This window comes from Dermacentor silvarum, chromosome 1 (genome assembly GCF_013339745.2).
Source record: "Dermacentor silvarum isolate Dsil-2018 chromosome 1, BIME_Dsil_1.4, whole genome shotgun sequence".
NCBI lineage: Eukaryota > Metazoa > Arthropoda > Arachnida > Ixodida > Ixodidae > Dermacentor > Dermacentor silvarum.
In genome coordinates, this window is record NC_051154.1 from 97,510,333 (window position 1) to 97,526,801 (window position 16,469).

Consider the following 16,469-nt stretch of genomic DNA (forward strand, 5'->3'; position numbering starts at 1 on the left):
TGGCGAGATTTTCCCGCGGAAGCCGCAATTTCGTCTCACGCGGCTGCACTGTAAGCGGTATGCGTATACATGGAGTTCTATGAGAGGGTAAACGGGAGTCGGAAAAGGCCGCGTTGTAGCCAGTTCTGCACTATAAACGTTTACGTTATAAGTGGTCTATACTGTAAATACTGTTTACGTATGTGTGCCTGAGTGAGTTCACCTCTCGTCTCTTAATTTAGCTAGTTTTATTGTGTTTCGATGATACGAAATTCGGCTAATACGAATTTTTTCGTGACCCCGTGAGATTCGTATCATCGAGATTCCACTTACAGTGATAGCATGCATAACAATGTATCACTTACAATGGTCAGCTGCTTTAGCCAAGTCAACTTTTGCATTAACACTCTGTGGAAATAAGCGACAATAGTGAAGTTAGTATCATTGTTTATTAGATATGGCAACAAAATTTTCTTATTTCAATGCTGATATTAAGGCTATTTATTTCTGAGGTTTTCATTATGCAGTTGATTCAGTGCTAAGATGTGTATGTTTATATGTTCACATACTCATGTAGGACTGAAATGTCATGACATGCAAGCAGTTTCATGTTGCGTCATGCAAACAGTGGAAATGCTGTGTTGCTGTTACTGGAGCGGCATAAATATTTCTGGGTGGTGGTAACTAGTTATAACAATTGGATTTTTTTTTCTTGCACATATTGTTCTTGGATATAACTGGAAAATAAGTTTTTCTCTATGGTATCAGATTTAAAGCAGCTAAGTTGCCAGTGACTAGAGCAGACTGTATCTTAAAAAAAAGATATAGACCTAATTAGTAGGAACACGAACTAAGATAACATAACAGAGGCTCTTCAGTATTGTGATGACATCTGGCAGGGCTTTTGCTGTTGCCTTGTGTGACTATTCTGCTGCCTAATTGACATAGGCAGGTTGTATTTCAAAAGGCACCACTGATATATTTGGTGTATTATTTTTTGTTTTTGAACACGTGAAAAGTTTTTTTTTTCCGTAAGCGTGATATTCAATGTTGAATTCAGTTAAGTTTTATTTTCAACACACACATATATGTTAATGGCCTCCTTGGCAAGAAAATTGCACCGAACAGCTTGACGGGGTTAACAGCCACTAACAGGTGACAGAGCACAAAGAATAACAAAATACTTAACCAAATACTTTTGTGACTAAACATCAGTGATATTAAACATGATCCAGACAGCGAATCGGGGTGAGTTCATGGAACAGCATTCCCATGAAACAATGTGAGGCAATGAACTTTAATATTTTTATATATTAAATGTGCACAATATGGAAACATTTGATCACAAAAAAAAACAGGTACTTATACAAGTTAGATGCAGGAAAGATAGTGAATACAAGGAACATTTTAATGCGATGGCATTAAGGGCCTCGTGTTGCAAAAAATCCGGTGTCGGCGCCGACCGTCGTTTGGTGAAAAATCATTCTGAACCACAACCGCGCAGGCCCTCCGTAGACACTAAATACTTTTTTTACCACGAAAGTCTCACACTTTGTCTTACATTCTTTACAAAGTTATTCCTCTGAATTTTGAGAATGACAGCCCGCAAACAAATGTCATGAAACAAATACCGACAGCGCATGCCTTTTATGTTAAATCTTCTCAGACTGAAATATTAAAAGTGCAAAACAATAATAGAAGATTGGTCCAGGCAAGAGGCCACGTTTCTAACATAAAATGTGCCTTCGTGCATGGCGTTCACCGCCAGCATTTCCCGGTAAACATTGCTGTTACATAAGCTGCAGTTGCTGGGATCCATGAGAAGCAGTCAAGGATCTTTGAATGCTATCGCGTTCCAGTCTTAAAGGCGAAGCTTAAGCGTCCTCCAAATTTGTAAAGAAAGGGTAGTTATTTTTTATTTTATGTATTGTTCAATAACCCATTGAGTGCAGAGTCAGTAAAAAGCATTTAAAATAGTGAAACTCCTTAATTAAGCATGCATAGCACGAGGCAGTCGAGCATGGAACGACAGTTCTGAAAGTTTTGGTAGGAGCATCATGAAAGATAAGTATACTTCGGACCAACCACAGAACACATGCTTTGTGGCATTTGGTTCTGCTAATCAGCACTAATTTTTGTCTGTTTTTGTTGCATTTTGCTTTGGAAAAGTGGTTTTACCGTTGAATGACTGATTACCTTGTATGAGGTATCTGGCCTCACTGCTGGTTATCCAAACTGATTCATCTTGCTATATATTTTTGGGGCAAGGAATGCTCTTTGCACTTAATGGGCTAAGCGTTGCTTTTGCAAAAGGTGTTAGCAAATTCTTTGTGTTACTTCACATATTTGTCAAATGTGCGGCAGGCAGCTGAATTGATAAAGCACTTTTTTTTAGTCAGCATAGATTTATTTGTGGTGCTAGAGTTTATACAGATTGTATTGGCTTGCAGCTTCAATTGTTGCAGGGTTAATAGTCAACAAGGTTCAGTGGTTTCCATACTAGATTCTGTAGAAGGTTTTTAGGTTTGTAAGCACCTTTATCAATGTTTGTCATTGCCATCTCATTTTGCCTTTATGACAGCCATGCCACTAATTACTCAGGTGCCATGCCTTTTAGATAAACATGCTTCTTGAGCAGCCATTTTTCATTACTGTCGCTTGTTTACCTATCTTGTGGGAATGAGGTAAGGTCTTCTCAACCTTCAAAAGTTGGTGGGCTTCCTTCATGCCAGTAAGTTTGGAAACCATGTCAATTGTTAAAATCATTACTTTTTCTATATTTAACACATGTTTGTTGCAATGCTGATGGTAATCTTTATTAAGGACAAACCAGTATTATCAAATTCTCACAGTGAGCACATGCTTTGAAGCACTCAGATGTTTCATTAGAGAGATGTGTTTAAGTTGCAATGTTGGTGAGATGTAGGGTGGTAGTAATGATGGCACAGAATACCGTGTTATGTGTCGACACTGAGTGCAATTTATCCTCCTGCTCTGCAGGACTGGTATTTTGTAGCGATGCGTTATGCCTATACTAGTCTTATCATCCACTGCTCACGGCCGGCTGAACCCGTTGATAATGTGAGCGGACCGTCGCTCTGACCACTGCCCAAGCGTGAAAAGGCATTAGCATGGGAAAGGCATCACTACAAAATACCGGCCCAGAATGACACTAAAACTGATACGCATGGTTTTCCCACACATTCCCTATAGTGAAAATGGTCTCTGGTGCAAACTATTTTTTTTAAGCCATTTCTTTTTAGATATTTAGTGAATGATAATAAAAGATCTACTTTGCAATAAGATACGTCATTAAAAGTAATGGTGAATCTTGGGTAATTCATATTGATTTTTAATGTTTGTACTTCATTATTAAATTATGCTTGGTGAGCAAGTCCAGCAGCAAAAAGAATATTTTTGCTACAAAGTATTTTTAAAGCTTTTTTAGAAAACAGAATGCTAACAGTGCAGTCTTGTTTTTGGGCAAGCAAATGTTATGTTGTTTTATTGTGCCTTCCTGCTTGACAGCTAAAAGCGAACACTGATGCAGTTTTTCATCTGAATGAAGGAGCATGACATCACAGGCTGGCATTTGTTTTTATTTGTTATCATTGCGTTTGGCTACCACTTGTTTTGTTAAAGGTATGAATAATACAGCTGAATACTGACCACATGCCGTATAATCAATAATACGGCATGTGGTCAGTATCCTTTTCTTGTTTTGCTCCATATTATTTATCTTATATTGAAAAAAAAAAAAAAAAAGCATTGAGCTGCATTTCCATAGGTGTGCAATGGCAAATCCCAGTTTGCTAGCCAGGTCTGATTATCTCGTGAAATATAATAAGTCCTTTATTTGCTTAATTGTTGTGAAAATATTTGAGCAACATTTGCTATCCTCTTTGTTATTCACTACTGTTTATTTTAGTGTAGAAGCCAGTGCTAAATCTTGTAAAAAAAACAAAAAAAAAGTCTACCTTTTTATTCAGTGATGAACCATGTGATGAAAGCAGCCTAATTAGATGCATTTGTCATCATTGCTTGTAGTGAATGGCTGATGAGGTTTAGAGGCCGATAATTTAAAGAACCCTAATGAGCATGCTGTATGGTTGTCTTGATTGTGCCATAAGGATTGAGAATTGTTTTTATTGCTGTGCTTAAAATTAAAACACTGTTACATTATAGAGAGAGTCAGTTTGGAAACAAATTATGACGACGGTTTATCCACCTTAGGGGATGCTAATAATTTTGAAATAGACCTGGCGAGAATGCGTTAAGTACAATGTGTTCTGTTTCAAGATTACTCGGTCACTGTACTGGAGCCTGATGGATTATACAAACTTCTGAGCTGTTGTGAGACCTTTTTGAGGAGTATGGCTGCGGTATACAGTTGTGAACTCGTAATATGAAATCTTGCTCTTTCATAATCCTGGTGGAGGCCTGCATACTTGAAAAGCATTCAGTGCAGTGCAGAATGAATGCTTGCAATGTAGATGAAGGAATGAGGGCAAAGTTTTACGGACTTCATAAGTGTCTACTTGACAACATTGAGGGAATAAAGGTTTATAAAACCCATCAAGGACATCTTCAACCGAAAGTAACCACCATAAATTAACAAGAATGTCTTACCTTTACTTTGGTGCCGTGAGTACTGTAATGTATGGGACGTGTGCTATCGGGTACTAGTCTCCTATCTACTTTTTTTTTTTTGCCAGCTACTGCCACTATTGGTGATGGCACTCATAGCTGTTTAAAGAATTTGATCATCAATTTGTGTTGAGTCTTATGCCATCTTACTGTAGTCGGGTACAACTTAAGAAGACAGGAGAGGCTCCGCCGAGACGACCGAAGCGCGGCAGCCGATTGCCTTCGCGACTAAAGAAATAGTCCCACTCATGCGACTCTGTTAGACTCGGCCTAGCTCGAAGCGCGGGCTGCATGCTTTTCGTCGGCGGTGTCACCGGCCGTCCGGTGCATGACGTCAGTCTAGAGTGTGCGCCCTTTGGTGGAGGCTCGTGGGCATCCACCTTTGAGGAGCAAATGCCGCTGCCTTCTAAAGTTGTACCCGACTTTAGTTAACCAAATCTCTGCTTTGGGGAAGAGCAATGTGTTGGGCACATCAAAAGTGTAATATAGCCAGTCTAGCTTCACTGAATATTTGCGCTGAGGTTACCTTGAGTCGAGTTTTTTTGGTTTCATAAAATTTGTGCGAAGATTGTTTCTATGGTTCAGTTTTTTTAAAATAAGACAAGGTGGAGGGCTGTTTTTTGGTATGAAAGAGGTAGATGCCTAGCCCTTGCATGCAGCTTCCATGATATGGCTCTCTAGTACTGTACTTTATATGCACCTTAAGGGGGTTTGTGGATCAGTGCCATGTCTCATTCTCATTGTGCAGCAGCTGTGTGCAAGGAATGCATTGTAAGAAATGAATTCTATTGATTGCGTGAATACTGCACATGATCACTTGAAGAAACTAAAAAGAATCTATCGAAACGAAATAGATGCTGTGAGACATTCTTGTTTATTTATGGTGGTTCAAGCAACCGGAAATACACAACTCGTGTCACCGTACTACATGGTACCTCATTAGGTGGTACTTAAGTCAACTATGTAAAAGAGGAAAGGCTACAGCATGAGAAAAGGGTTACATTCTTTGAAAAAAAAAAGAAATGGATGAATTGACATTTGGTGGTAAAAATATTTAGTATAGTAATTAGTTAATCAGTAATTGGTTTGCTGAGCTATGCACATGTTAATTTTGGCACCAGCGTGTCAAGAACACTACCATGGGCTTCATGTTGAGTTTCCCGCACTTAAATGAGACCATTGAGGTATGAAACTCTGTATAAAAAAATATACGTTGTACTTTGTGGGGTTAGGGAGTTCCGACAATAAGATATTGTCTTGCTTTTACTTTTCTTTAGCATGTAGCTATAGACTAATTATGGTATGAAACCTTAATTCTTAAAGAATGCAACAAATAATTTCATCACCCTTTAATGTGACAAAATCAAAATGCATGCCAAGGCAGTGCAGCTTCAGACGCGAAGCATGAGGCTGGTTACTTCATGGAAGCTTGAGGTTGTGGTCAAGTGGTATCACAAACCACTCCTGTGCACATCATTCACCCAGTGCAGTGGTTGAAGGCTACACAATGACCCTTGTTGCTGAAAGCTGGCTCTGTGCCACCAAAATAGTCACTTCTATTCTCCATTCTGCACTTGTTATTAATGTTTTGTGGTACCATGTGGCCACCACTTCTGGCTACTGCGATTTATTCAAGCCCCTGTTAAATGTCCAAAGCTGTGCTATACTTGTTGCTCATTGTGAACTTGTTGCGCACTTGAGAAATTGAGGCTTTATGCCATAATTAATGGGTCAGTGGCTATCCATTAAATAAATAAGCAAGAAGTAATTTTCCAGTAGTCCTTCAAAAGTGTTTCAACTGACGCTTGGCTTTAATATGAACAACTCGTGTAATGAACGATATCACTGTATTTGAGAGGTCTGCACAGAGGTGTTAACTGAAATGCAAAATGTTTTTTGGCTAATAGTTAAAGCCAAATGCTTTGCTAGTATGGTAACTGAAGGGTGTGGTAGGGAGAAGGGCAAGATTCTGACATCAGATCTTGATGAGGCTGTTGTAACTGAAACCTTAACAGCACACTGAAGAAGAATGTGTGACCATCAACAGGTTCACTGCAAAGCATGGTCGAAGCAGATAGAGAAAAAAAGTCATGGTGGCTTAGTGGCTTGGCTATGGCATTTTGTTGCCTAGCACAAGTTCGTAGGTTCATTTACTGTCCGTCTGTGGTGGCTGCGCACCGATGGGGCAGAATGCAAAAAAAAAAAAAAATGCTTGTGTGCTGTGATTTGGGTGCACAATAAATTACTCCAGGTTGTCAGAGTTATCTGTTGCCCTCCACTGTAGTGTATCTCATAGCGCCGTTGTTGGTTTGGCATGATAAAATCAATGAATCAATCACTCAATCTGCTAAAAAGAAACACATTTAATAGGCAGCCTACGGGCATAATAGGGCACCTGAGGAATATTGCTGAACTTTTAGTGCCCTTGCATTGGCCAGAACCAACATACCTAGTGTGTTTAGTATCATTGAACTTTGTTTGCTGAATGGGGGTGTATTATGCTATAATGTTCCTGAGCTTGACATGAACCCCCTTTTTTAGGTAAGGTTATGTAATAATTAGTAGCAATAACTAATGTTAAAAGGTGACATGACAAGTAGGAGATGAACCAACCTTCTCCACATTGCCGTAGATGCTGCATTGAGTTTTAACGTTTGTGTGTTGTTGGCAGAGCTTTAATGTGTTGAAATTTAGTAGCAGCTTTTTTGTTCCTGACGTGTTGTTCACAGTCATGTGTAAGCTGAACTAGAGGAGAAAGCATGTTCATTTGTTCCTTGTCACTGTGTTCAAATTCAAGATGCGTTCTGTGCGATCTTGCTTTCAGAGTGGAGGATCATCTCCATCAGGCCAGGAACAAGCCTTGTCTGACACCGGTGAGTTTTCCATAAGTGCATTGTTAAATAAAAAATAGTGACAGTAGTATTCAACGAAGATGGGGAAGCTTGCATCTTGGGGGGGGGGGGGGCAGCATCTACTTTGATTTTGACATTGAAAAACAAGAGCATAACACACATGATGTGACGATATGGGTTAGTGTCCCACCTGCGGCCAGTTGTTTTATTTACAATTTATACATTTAATTTAACCAAACAGTTAATTTCCCCCAAGCTTTCCTTGTTGTCATTGTCTGTTGGCTTCATGTGGTTGCGACTTACGAAAACTTAATCTTGTGTAATGTAATATGAATGCTACCTAAGTGTGTGAAACTTGTATGGGAATGGTCACTTGCATGCAGAGAAACCAATATTAACGCGATAGCGTTAAGGACCCTGTGTCGGAGAAAATCCGGCGTTGGCGTGTTCGGCACGCCACCGACGTCCAGGGTGCCTCGATGCCCAGCGCGGCGCTGGCATCGAGGCACCCTACCAACGTCGGCGTGGGCGCGCCGGTGTCGGTGGCGGAGAAAATCATCCCGAACCACCCCGACCGCGCAGGCCCTCCGCGTGGCGCAAGGCGTTAGTGAACAAAAATTGAATTTCTCAAAGTAAAATCCTTCAGAAAGATAGTAAAGTACGGCTCAACCACAACCTACAGATATAGCGTCGGATTGTAATTTGAATGTCCGAGAAAACATAATTCTGTTACGAGGAAACTCAAACACAAACCCCTTTTCCAGCATTTCTACCATACCAACAGCGGCGCGCCCGGGTATGTTGCTTGCAAAAACACCATCCAGATGGCGCTCGCCTCCTCGGCAGCGTAAAAATATCTCCCCCCCCCCCCCCTTCCCAAAAACATGGGAGAAAACAATGTAGGCAGGAGGAAGGCTCGGACTGAGGCACTCGGCCGCCGCCTTAGCAGCAAGCCAGCTATATACGTGGACGCTGCACAGGAGAGCGCTCACACGTTAACAATTGCAGCAGTCAACAACGAAGGCCAGACAGTGAGCTCACGTAAAATAAGCGCAGGCTCCATTCACGAAGCCGAGGAAGCCACAATTGCGCTTGGTATTATAGCAGCATCGCGATACAGCTTCATAATATCGGACTCCATGTCAGCTATTAGAAGTTACATGCAAGGGTCGCTAGGCCCACGAGCCTCCGAAATACTGAGCGAACCGGCTGGCAAGGTTATGCTTATCTGGATGCCGGCCCACTCTGGGAATGGCGGGAACGAAATGGCCCACCGTGCTGCCCGATAATTAATTAACCTGGCGGTGGAGGCATGTCCGGGACCGCTACCAGATGGAACGACACCCAGTCACAGCTACAATGAAATTGTCACCGCGTACAGGGAGGACCGGCGGATATATCCACCACCGGATTCTTCCCTTAGTAGAAAGCAAGCCACGGATCTCCGCAGGGCGCAAACATGTACATGTAGGACTTATCTATCCAAAGGCGACTATAATTCAAAATGTAAATATTGCGACACGGATCCAGCTGATCAGCATCATATTCTATGGGGTTGCGGGAATAATCCTCCCCCAAGAAATCTTCTGCGACAAGCTCCCTCACAGGAGGCGTGGGACTCCGTACTAAAATCTACTGACCCTCAAACCCAAGCCGGGCTAGCGGACTGGGTGGCGAAGGTCGCGGCCAGCTGGACGCCACTCTAGCCCCCTCTGCCTGACCTCGGCTCCCCCCTCCCCTTGTCCTCAATAAAGTTTATTTCCTCCTCCTGGCAGCGACGCGCGGAGGTGAAGGTGGAGAAAAAAGAAAGCTGCAGTTGCCGGGAAGCCTGACAAGCATTCAGGGATCTTTGAATGCTATCGCATTACACTCTTAAAGGCGAAGCTTAAGCGTCTTCCAATTTTTAATGCATCATTTACTATGTTTCAACAAGACATGAACAAACAAAAAACAAAATTGCAGGCCCTTTCTGTTCAGGCAGGCAAGGACCAGTAATGCAATATTTATTTCCGTTTGCACGGCGTTGCTGCCTTATTACTCTGCCCCATCACTACATTGCTGAATTTGTTTCGGGAATGTATACGTTAATTTATCATGGGATTCATGATTGAGCTAAAATAGGCTTTTGACAGAGTTCCTTTTAACACCTGAAATGCGATTTGAAATCCTAATTTTTATCTGCCTTGGGTGCTGTTCCTGACTGTATGTTACATAAGAGCTAAGAAATAGCACTGTCTTGTGCATGTTTCTTTTTCTTAGGCCTTTTTTTCTCAATGTTTGTAATAAGTGCAGAACCTCCCTGTCCTTTTTCCCCTTTCGCCTATGCTCCACTGCACTCTATTAATAATTTTGTCATCGTTATCGGATAATCTCGCCGCATTAACTCTCATGTGGAAGTTCGATTGGTAAATACATTTCTGAAAAACACCCATAAGCTTATATCGTCTTAAGGCTGCAAACACTGGTGGCGTAAATGTAGCACGAAAGTGGTGGCGCAGTAGCATCGTTGAATGTGATGTAAAGCTTCCTCACGTTACCATTTTCTGGCATGCACGATATTAACGCGATAGCGTTAAGGGCCCCATGTCGCATAACATCTGGCGTCGGCGTCCGTGGCGGATAAAATCCCGAACCACCCCGACCACACAGGCCCTCCGTGTGGCGCAATGGCGTTAGTGAACAAAATTGAATTTCTCAAAGTAATATCCGTCAGAAAAATCATAACGTACGACTTAACTACAACCTACAGACGTGATAGCGTTGGACTGTCATCTAAATGTACGAGAAAACATAATTATGTTACGAGGAAAGTAAAATGCAAACCCCTTTTCCAGCATTTCTACCATACCAACAGCGGCGCCGGCCGGGTTGGTTACTTGCGAAAACCCCATTCCAAATGGCGCTCGTCGGCACCGTAGAACGGTAGCGGCGCGCAGAGGCGAAGGTGGAGAAAAAAAAAAAGTAAGCTGCAGTTGCCGGGAAGCCTGACACGCATTCAGGGATCTTTGAATGCTATCGCGTTTCATTCTTAAAGGCGAAGCTTAAGCGTCCTCGAAATTTTTGTTGGTAGGCTGCTCACCTTGTTGTTGTTTGCCAGTTGAGGCAAGCATTGCTTTTTGTTAATAGCAAACGTTCCGTTTCGGTCTTCGTTCTCATTACATGGCACTGCCCCTCTGAAAGGTCCGTTTACGAGTCATTATTACAGCGTAGCCGCTAATAGCTTTTTTTTACAGTACTGGTCCTGAGGAAGACAGCTGCAGACTTCGGCAGGACAAACTAAAGTGTATAGTCCGATGACAGGCATTGCAGAATGCACGAAATGGGTTGCGCAGAAAATCAAGAAAAACACATAAGGCAGAGAAGCCATGCATTTTACAGCGAAGCTGTCTATGGCTAGGGTTCTATGCATTTTTCGTGTCCGCCAACAGATGTGCATGTGCAAAAACTCAGCTTCCGAATTTGATGCAAAATCTCTTCATTCTATGCAAAAAGCTTATACGCCTCATCACTTGGACATGCATTTTCAGTAGTTTTCAATGGGCACCACTTTCACAATCAGTAGACTCTTAGGTAGATAAGTGTTTCTCGAAGATTTGCCACTGTGCAACCATAGAAGAAGGAAAAAGCTAGGAGGGAGCGTCGCGTGATTCTGCTAGCCTCGGCAAGCCAACCTCCTTTGAGGCCGCCTCCCGCTCGGCGGTGCCTTGTGCGCGGTGCCTTTTGGGTAGGAATAGGCCCACATGGTTGCCGGACCATTCGTGATTGTTTGGTACGTCGTAACGATTAGTGGCGCCTGCCGTCATAAGCGTGGAGGCACGTAGGAAGTAGTGTAACGCGTGGGTTTCTGCTACCGCGGGCGTCGTTCTTAGCTTCAAATGCGTTGCCTTGAAACGTAGAGAAAGACTGGGGAGCCAGACCCATGACGACATAATTTTCAAAGCATCACTTGCGCCTACCACCGCAGTTATTCAGCGCTCTCACCTCGAAACCCGTCCAGAGTATGCCCGAGCGGGGTCTATTGTTTCCTCAAATCAGCTCTTGTGTACCTTAAACTGTGGTGTGTATTTTCTGGCTAATTTTTGTTCCGCTGTCTTGCACCTATATATAGGAGGAGACAAGATGTTTCGCGGGATAGTTATTTGTCGCTTGTTTGCTTAGTAAAAGGTTCTGCTGTGCGTCTTTCGTTGTGAAATAAATAAATAGCATTAGCCTGCACTATAAACGCCGAAGTCCTCCTCGCTTTTCCTTGAAATTTACGTGCACTATTTTGTAAGATAGTGAGGTGCGACGTCGTTACGCTGTTGAGGCGCGCCTATTGGGTTCTCGGCGGTCTGTTGAGAGGCAGAAGGCATTGAGCAGAACGACAGCGTCGACTGAGACCTTAACAATGGACGGGCACGTCTCGCCAGTCCATCGTTGGGCAAAAGATGGGACGAATTTTTTTTTTCCACACGGGAAAGCAGTCGCTGCAGACCCTGGACGCTCGCTTATTGATGGCATGCACATGTTTGCCGGGGCGAAAAACATCATTGTTTCCCAGAATATGCCCCCAAACGCGCCGAATCCTTGTCGGAAGGGCGGCTTGGTTGCCTTCACACGTTTGCAGGGCGAAAGGTTTCCTCGTTTCTCTGAAACCGCCCCGAAACGCGACCAGTCGTCCTTGAGGTTGCCGCTTGCCTATCACGTGAGGGCCTATTTCCCATCATCTCACACCTCTAAATTTTACAGCGAAGCTGTTAAGGGCTAGGTTCCCCAGGATTGTGTTCGCGTGTAGAAAAAAAAAAAAAAACTATCATTCGCGTTAGCTCGAGCGTTGTCGTTCTTCTTCAGCAGCTGGCTCGTTGGCGCCCCTCGGTTTGCGCTCGTGCCGTTGGATGCTGTGCCGAGTGCTCGGCATGGCATCCAACCGAGTAGTACATCTCAATTCGATATCGCTAAATTCGATTGTCTTGAATAGTTCTATAAGGAGTCAGTGCACGTTAAGTGCTCGTCATTTAGACTTTCAGGCAGTTCTAATCAGTTTCGTATGTAGAAGTCTATACCAAGTTATGGTTCGACGACTACGGGTATATGCTCGGCGATATTGTTCTCGCCTCGTTGCAGCGAATATTGACCCTTTTCGCGGTGATCTCGTGGGCGCTGCCATGTTTGATCACGTGGTGACGCGTCCATTGCTTGCCTCAACTGCCTCCGTGTTTACAATGGATGTGTATGACGCCGGTGCGGCTTAGCAAACCAGTTTCGGGAGATACTGTAGACGGTGACTGGGTGGACGACACGAAGCTTTGGCCACAGCTTCAGAGAACTTGTAAAAGCGCTTTCGGAGCTGATCGGGACTACGTCCAGCTACGTCCGGACCAAACGGCGCGAGCAGCGTGTACGGTGCTTGCTCTAAAGGCGGAGCTTAATATGAATTCCAAACTTTGCGCTCATGAAATGAATCACGATTGGTGTGTTTTGCTCATCGTTCATTATTTGACAAATATTTTGAAGCAGCGACCCGCCGTGGTTGCTTAGTGGCTATAATGTTGGGCTACTAAGCACGAGGTCGCGGGATCGAATCCGGCCACGGCGGCCGCATTTCGAGGGGGGCGAAATGCGAAAACACCCGCGTACTAGATTTAGGTGCACGTTAAAGAACCCTAGGTGATCCAAATTTTGCGGGCACGCAAAACAGCATAATTTAATTTTGAAGCAGCGGCTATTTCTGACTCAGTAAAGTTTCTTGGTTTCTCTGCCTAATCGCTCGCGGTGTGCTCAGTTTCGTTAGCTTTGTTCTTGCTGCGCACAAGGCTTGAAACGTAGCTGTTTTGCACATTCTAATACCTTGTAGCAAAGCTGTATTGTCGCTAGTAACTCGCTTACTCTCATGGACCGTCACGAAATATTCAGCTTCAACCATTATTCATTCGTGTGCTATCGGTGTAGTCCGCCATTTATTGTGCGTATAAAGTGCACATATATTTAAATGTGCGCCCATTCACTTATTCTTGACACATTGGCGAAAAAGGGGCGTAAGTTTCCGTGGCGGTTGGGGTAGATACTGTGCGCGAAACCTACTACGACAGGAAGCTGCGCTACTCCCTTTGTCATTGTTTAACGAACAGTACTCACTCCTGCCGCCGTACCGGGGCTGATGCCCTTTCTTTGAAGGTTAGCGATACAACGCTGGAGGATGAGCAAATTTATGTATCCTCAAGGAAAGCCGTACATCTCGAAGTGCCGGAAACACGTACGGACAGTTGCAGCAGCGGTCCCCGAACTTGGCCCCATATATTCATTGCATTCCCTAATATGCCAGTCACTATTTTTGCAGCCAACTACTGCACGCGTCTTCAATCCACATGATTCAAACCAGCTTAAATGGAGCACAGTGCGTTAGCGTAAACTCAGTTGCATTTCCGACAGCTGATCGCACAGAAGCAAGGTAGAAGCGGTAATGGTTTCGTATTCGTGCGCTGTCGCTGAGGCAACGTATGGCGCGCCGCCGTAAGCGCCATCTCGTACCTCTAGAACAAACTGCTCCGCGAAAAGGGTCAATACTATCGGAGTATATAGCACGCGATGCGTGCCCGCAACTTAGTGGAGGCGCGTCAGGTTGTGACGTCGAGGTGGCGTGCTATAAGCTTCACCGTCCAACGGCACTCGCGTGCGCACGTGTTGCGCACACCGTGCTATCCAGTTTGCGGCAAGTGACCTACTATGGCAAACTGTGCTTTGTGGTTCTAAATTTTAATTCCTGTTCGGGGAATTACGCTACGCTCCCGGCGCGGCCGCACGTGTGCTCGGCGGCCTCCTGCGCGCACGCAAAGTGGTGTCGGGAGCGCTGCGTGATGTTTGACAACAGCTGCCGTATGGCAGCTCTTTAGCACAGCTCAGTATACTCAGTCACGAATGCGCCAGTTCATGCTCACTCGCACTCAAGAGCCGCGATAGTCTGATTGTCGGTGAGCGTGAGTGCTGAGTGCCGCTGCGTTGGTAATGGATATTGTATACTCACAATTGCCTACGCCGTGCCGGTGAGTTGGTGTCGCCTGATCTTGCCTCACACAGGACCTGTGCAATGATTCGCGCGTGCGGATTTAGCGAACGCGGAAATTTCCGCAGCTCTTGTAAATACCGTAAACATTGTAAATAACCCTTCTTCTCTCCTCGCTGTAACTTTTTTTGTCTCTCTACGATTTTCTATTCTGTCCACCTTTTACCCCATTATTCTATCCCCCTGCTGGCCGATGTTCAGTCGATCGACTAGCCGAAGTCGTTTTCATTCTACGAATTTATGTCCCGGTGGCGTTGTTACAGAGTTTTAGCTGTGCCATTTTACCATACGGAAAAGCAATTGGCCATATACAGGAAATCTTTCCGTCCGGAGGAAACGGGAGCTGCGACGGGGAGGGTGACCGCATTGTCGTGCAGGTGCGGCTGATACGGAATCGCGCCTGTGTGTCGTCGTACAAGCGCATGCCACTCGGCGCCGAGGTTGACGATACGGCGCTTACTATGCGCTACAACGTTGCCAAATGCCAGCATCAAGCGTCCGCTCAAAGACTGACTCGTGGCCGTCCCAGAATTATGGAATCGAGCCCACAGAAGTTTTCGAAAGGTTTCCTCTCGCTTGTGCACTACCTGGAACGGAGCGCGTGCTAACGGCACTGTGTGCAACAGCAGAACACACCGCCCGTTTCCTGGCTGGGAGGAAATTCGGATCATCCGTGGTTGCTTTTCCTGTTCTGTGGACACCCGTACGTTTGCTGTAGCACTGTTGATTGAATTATCAAGTCTGTTGGATTTTCTACGTTAGAAAAATGCTTACGTAACTATCATGAATCCACTGAGAATCTTCCAACGTTCGGTAAGTTTTACTCGCTGACAGCTCTTTGTGGCAATGTAGCCAACGCTGGAAGACCGAAGCTCATAGGTGCGAGCTCTCTGCTGAGTATATCACCAACACATTTAAAGCCGTAAATAAAGAACACTGTGACATTATTATATTTTAATAATTTATGGAAAGACGGTACGTTACTAAGTTCGTGTTTGAGTCACACCAAAAGCATAGCGCACAGAAACATTGCGCGCACGCAAAAGCGCCCGGCTTCAGTGTCGCGTCACCGCGGTTTGATGCCGCGGGTGTTACTGTCAGAACACATGAATTTGCGAATACCTCGATTAATCTTATGTTGCTTCGACAATCAAATATGAGTGATGAAACGCCACTGCTTTGCAACGCAATTTTCAGCACCTAGTGACTATAAAGCCCCTATATTTATAAAAGTAGCGCCATTCTTAGATCTTGCCGCCACCGCGCTCACCCCGGCGCTTCCTCCTCGCCCTCTCTTAGCCGCCTCCTGTCGCCCCAGCCTCCTCCGCTCCCCCATTGGCCAATCCGTGTCACGTGGAAGTTCGCGTCGCGCTTTTGTATATTTTTTTCTTTCCAGCGCGCTCCGACTGCCATTCTCGGGCCTGTGCGACGAAAGTGCTGTACGCACAAACGGATCAAACGTGTTAGGGACAAGAACTTCGTTGTGATGGCATGCTGCTGCGCCTTAAGTTGCCGCAACCGACAAGGCGAGGGCAAAAGGCTCTTTTTGTTTACCATCCGGCGTGCGCAAACGCTTGCTGCACACTTGATATTTGCGCCGTCTCGCATAGTCGCGTTGCTACTTCCAAAACGGCATTATTAAGACCAGTTACTGACTGACGAAGCCAAATCGCGCCTCAAAAACGTCTCCGCAGGGCGCGATCGAAGTTTTCCTCGGATTTCCTCTGGTAGCGCGTTAGCTGTCGTCTGCCACGGCAGGCCCGACGCAGGCGGCGCCACTGTCGATATCGCGCCTCGATCGCACTGGTCGCGCCGAGCGCGATAGTGGAACGGAGGAGGAGGGAAGTGGATGGCGCTACTTTTATAAATATAGGGGCTTTAAGTGACTACGTATCGTGATAACAGTACGTCAGTAGCAAGCTGGACGTTCAAGTGAGCCTTTTTAAGCATGA

General features: G+C 44.8%; 1 protein-coding gene across 2 annotated transcripts in view; it reads left to right on the top strand.

The window, feature by feature from the left end:
* Nucleotides 1-16,469, top strand: part of LOC119433248 (genetic suppressor element 1) — a 174,613-nt gene that overhangs the window by 12,332 nt on the left and 145,812 nt on the right. For both annotated transcript variants that reach the window (XM_049671327.1, XM_037700395.2), the window contains exon 2: nucleotides 7,451-7,499. In XM_049671327.1, the coding sequence (XP_049527284.1) occupies nucleotides 7,451-7,499 (49 nt within the window). The remainder of the gene's footprint in view (nucleotides 1-7,450; nucleotides 7,500-16,469) is intronic.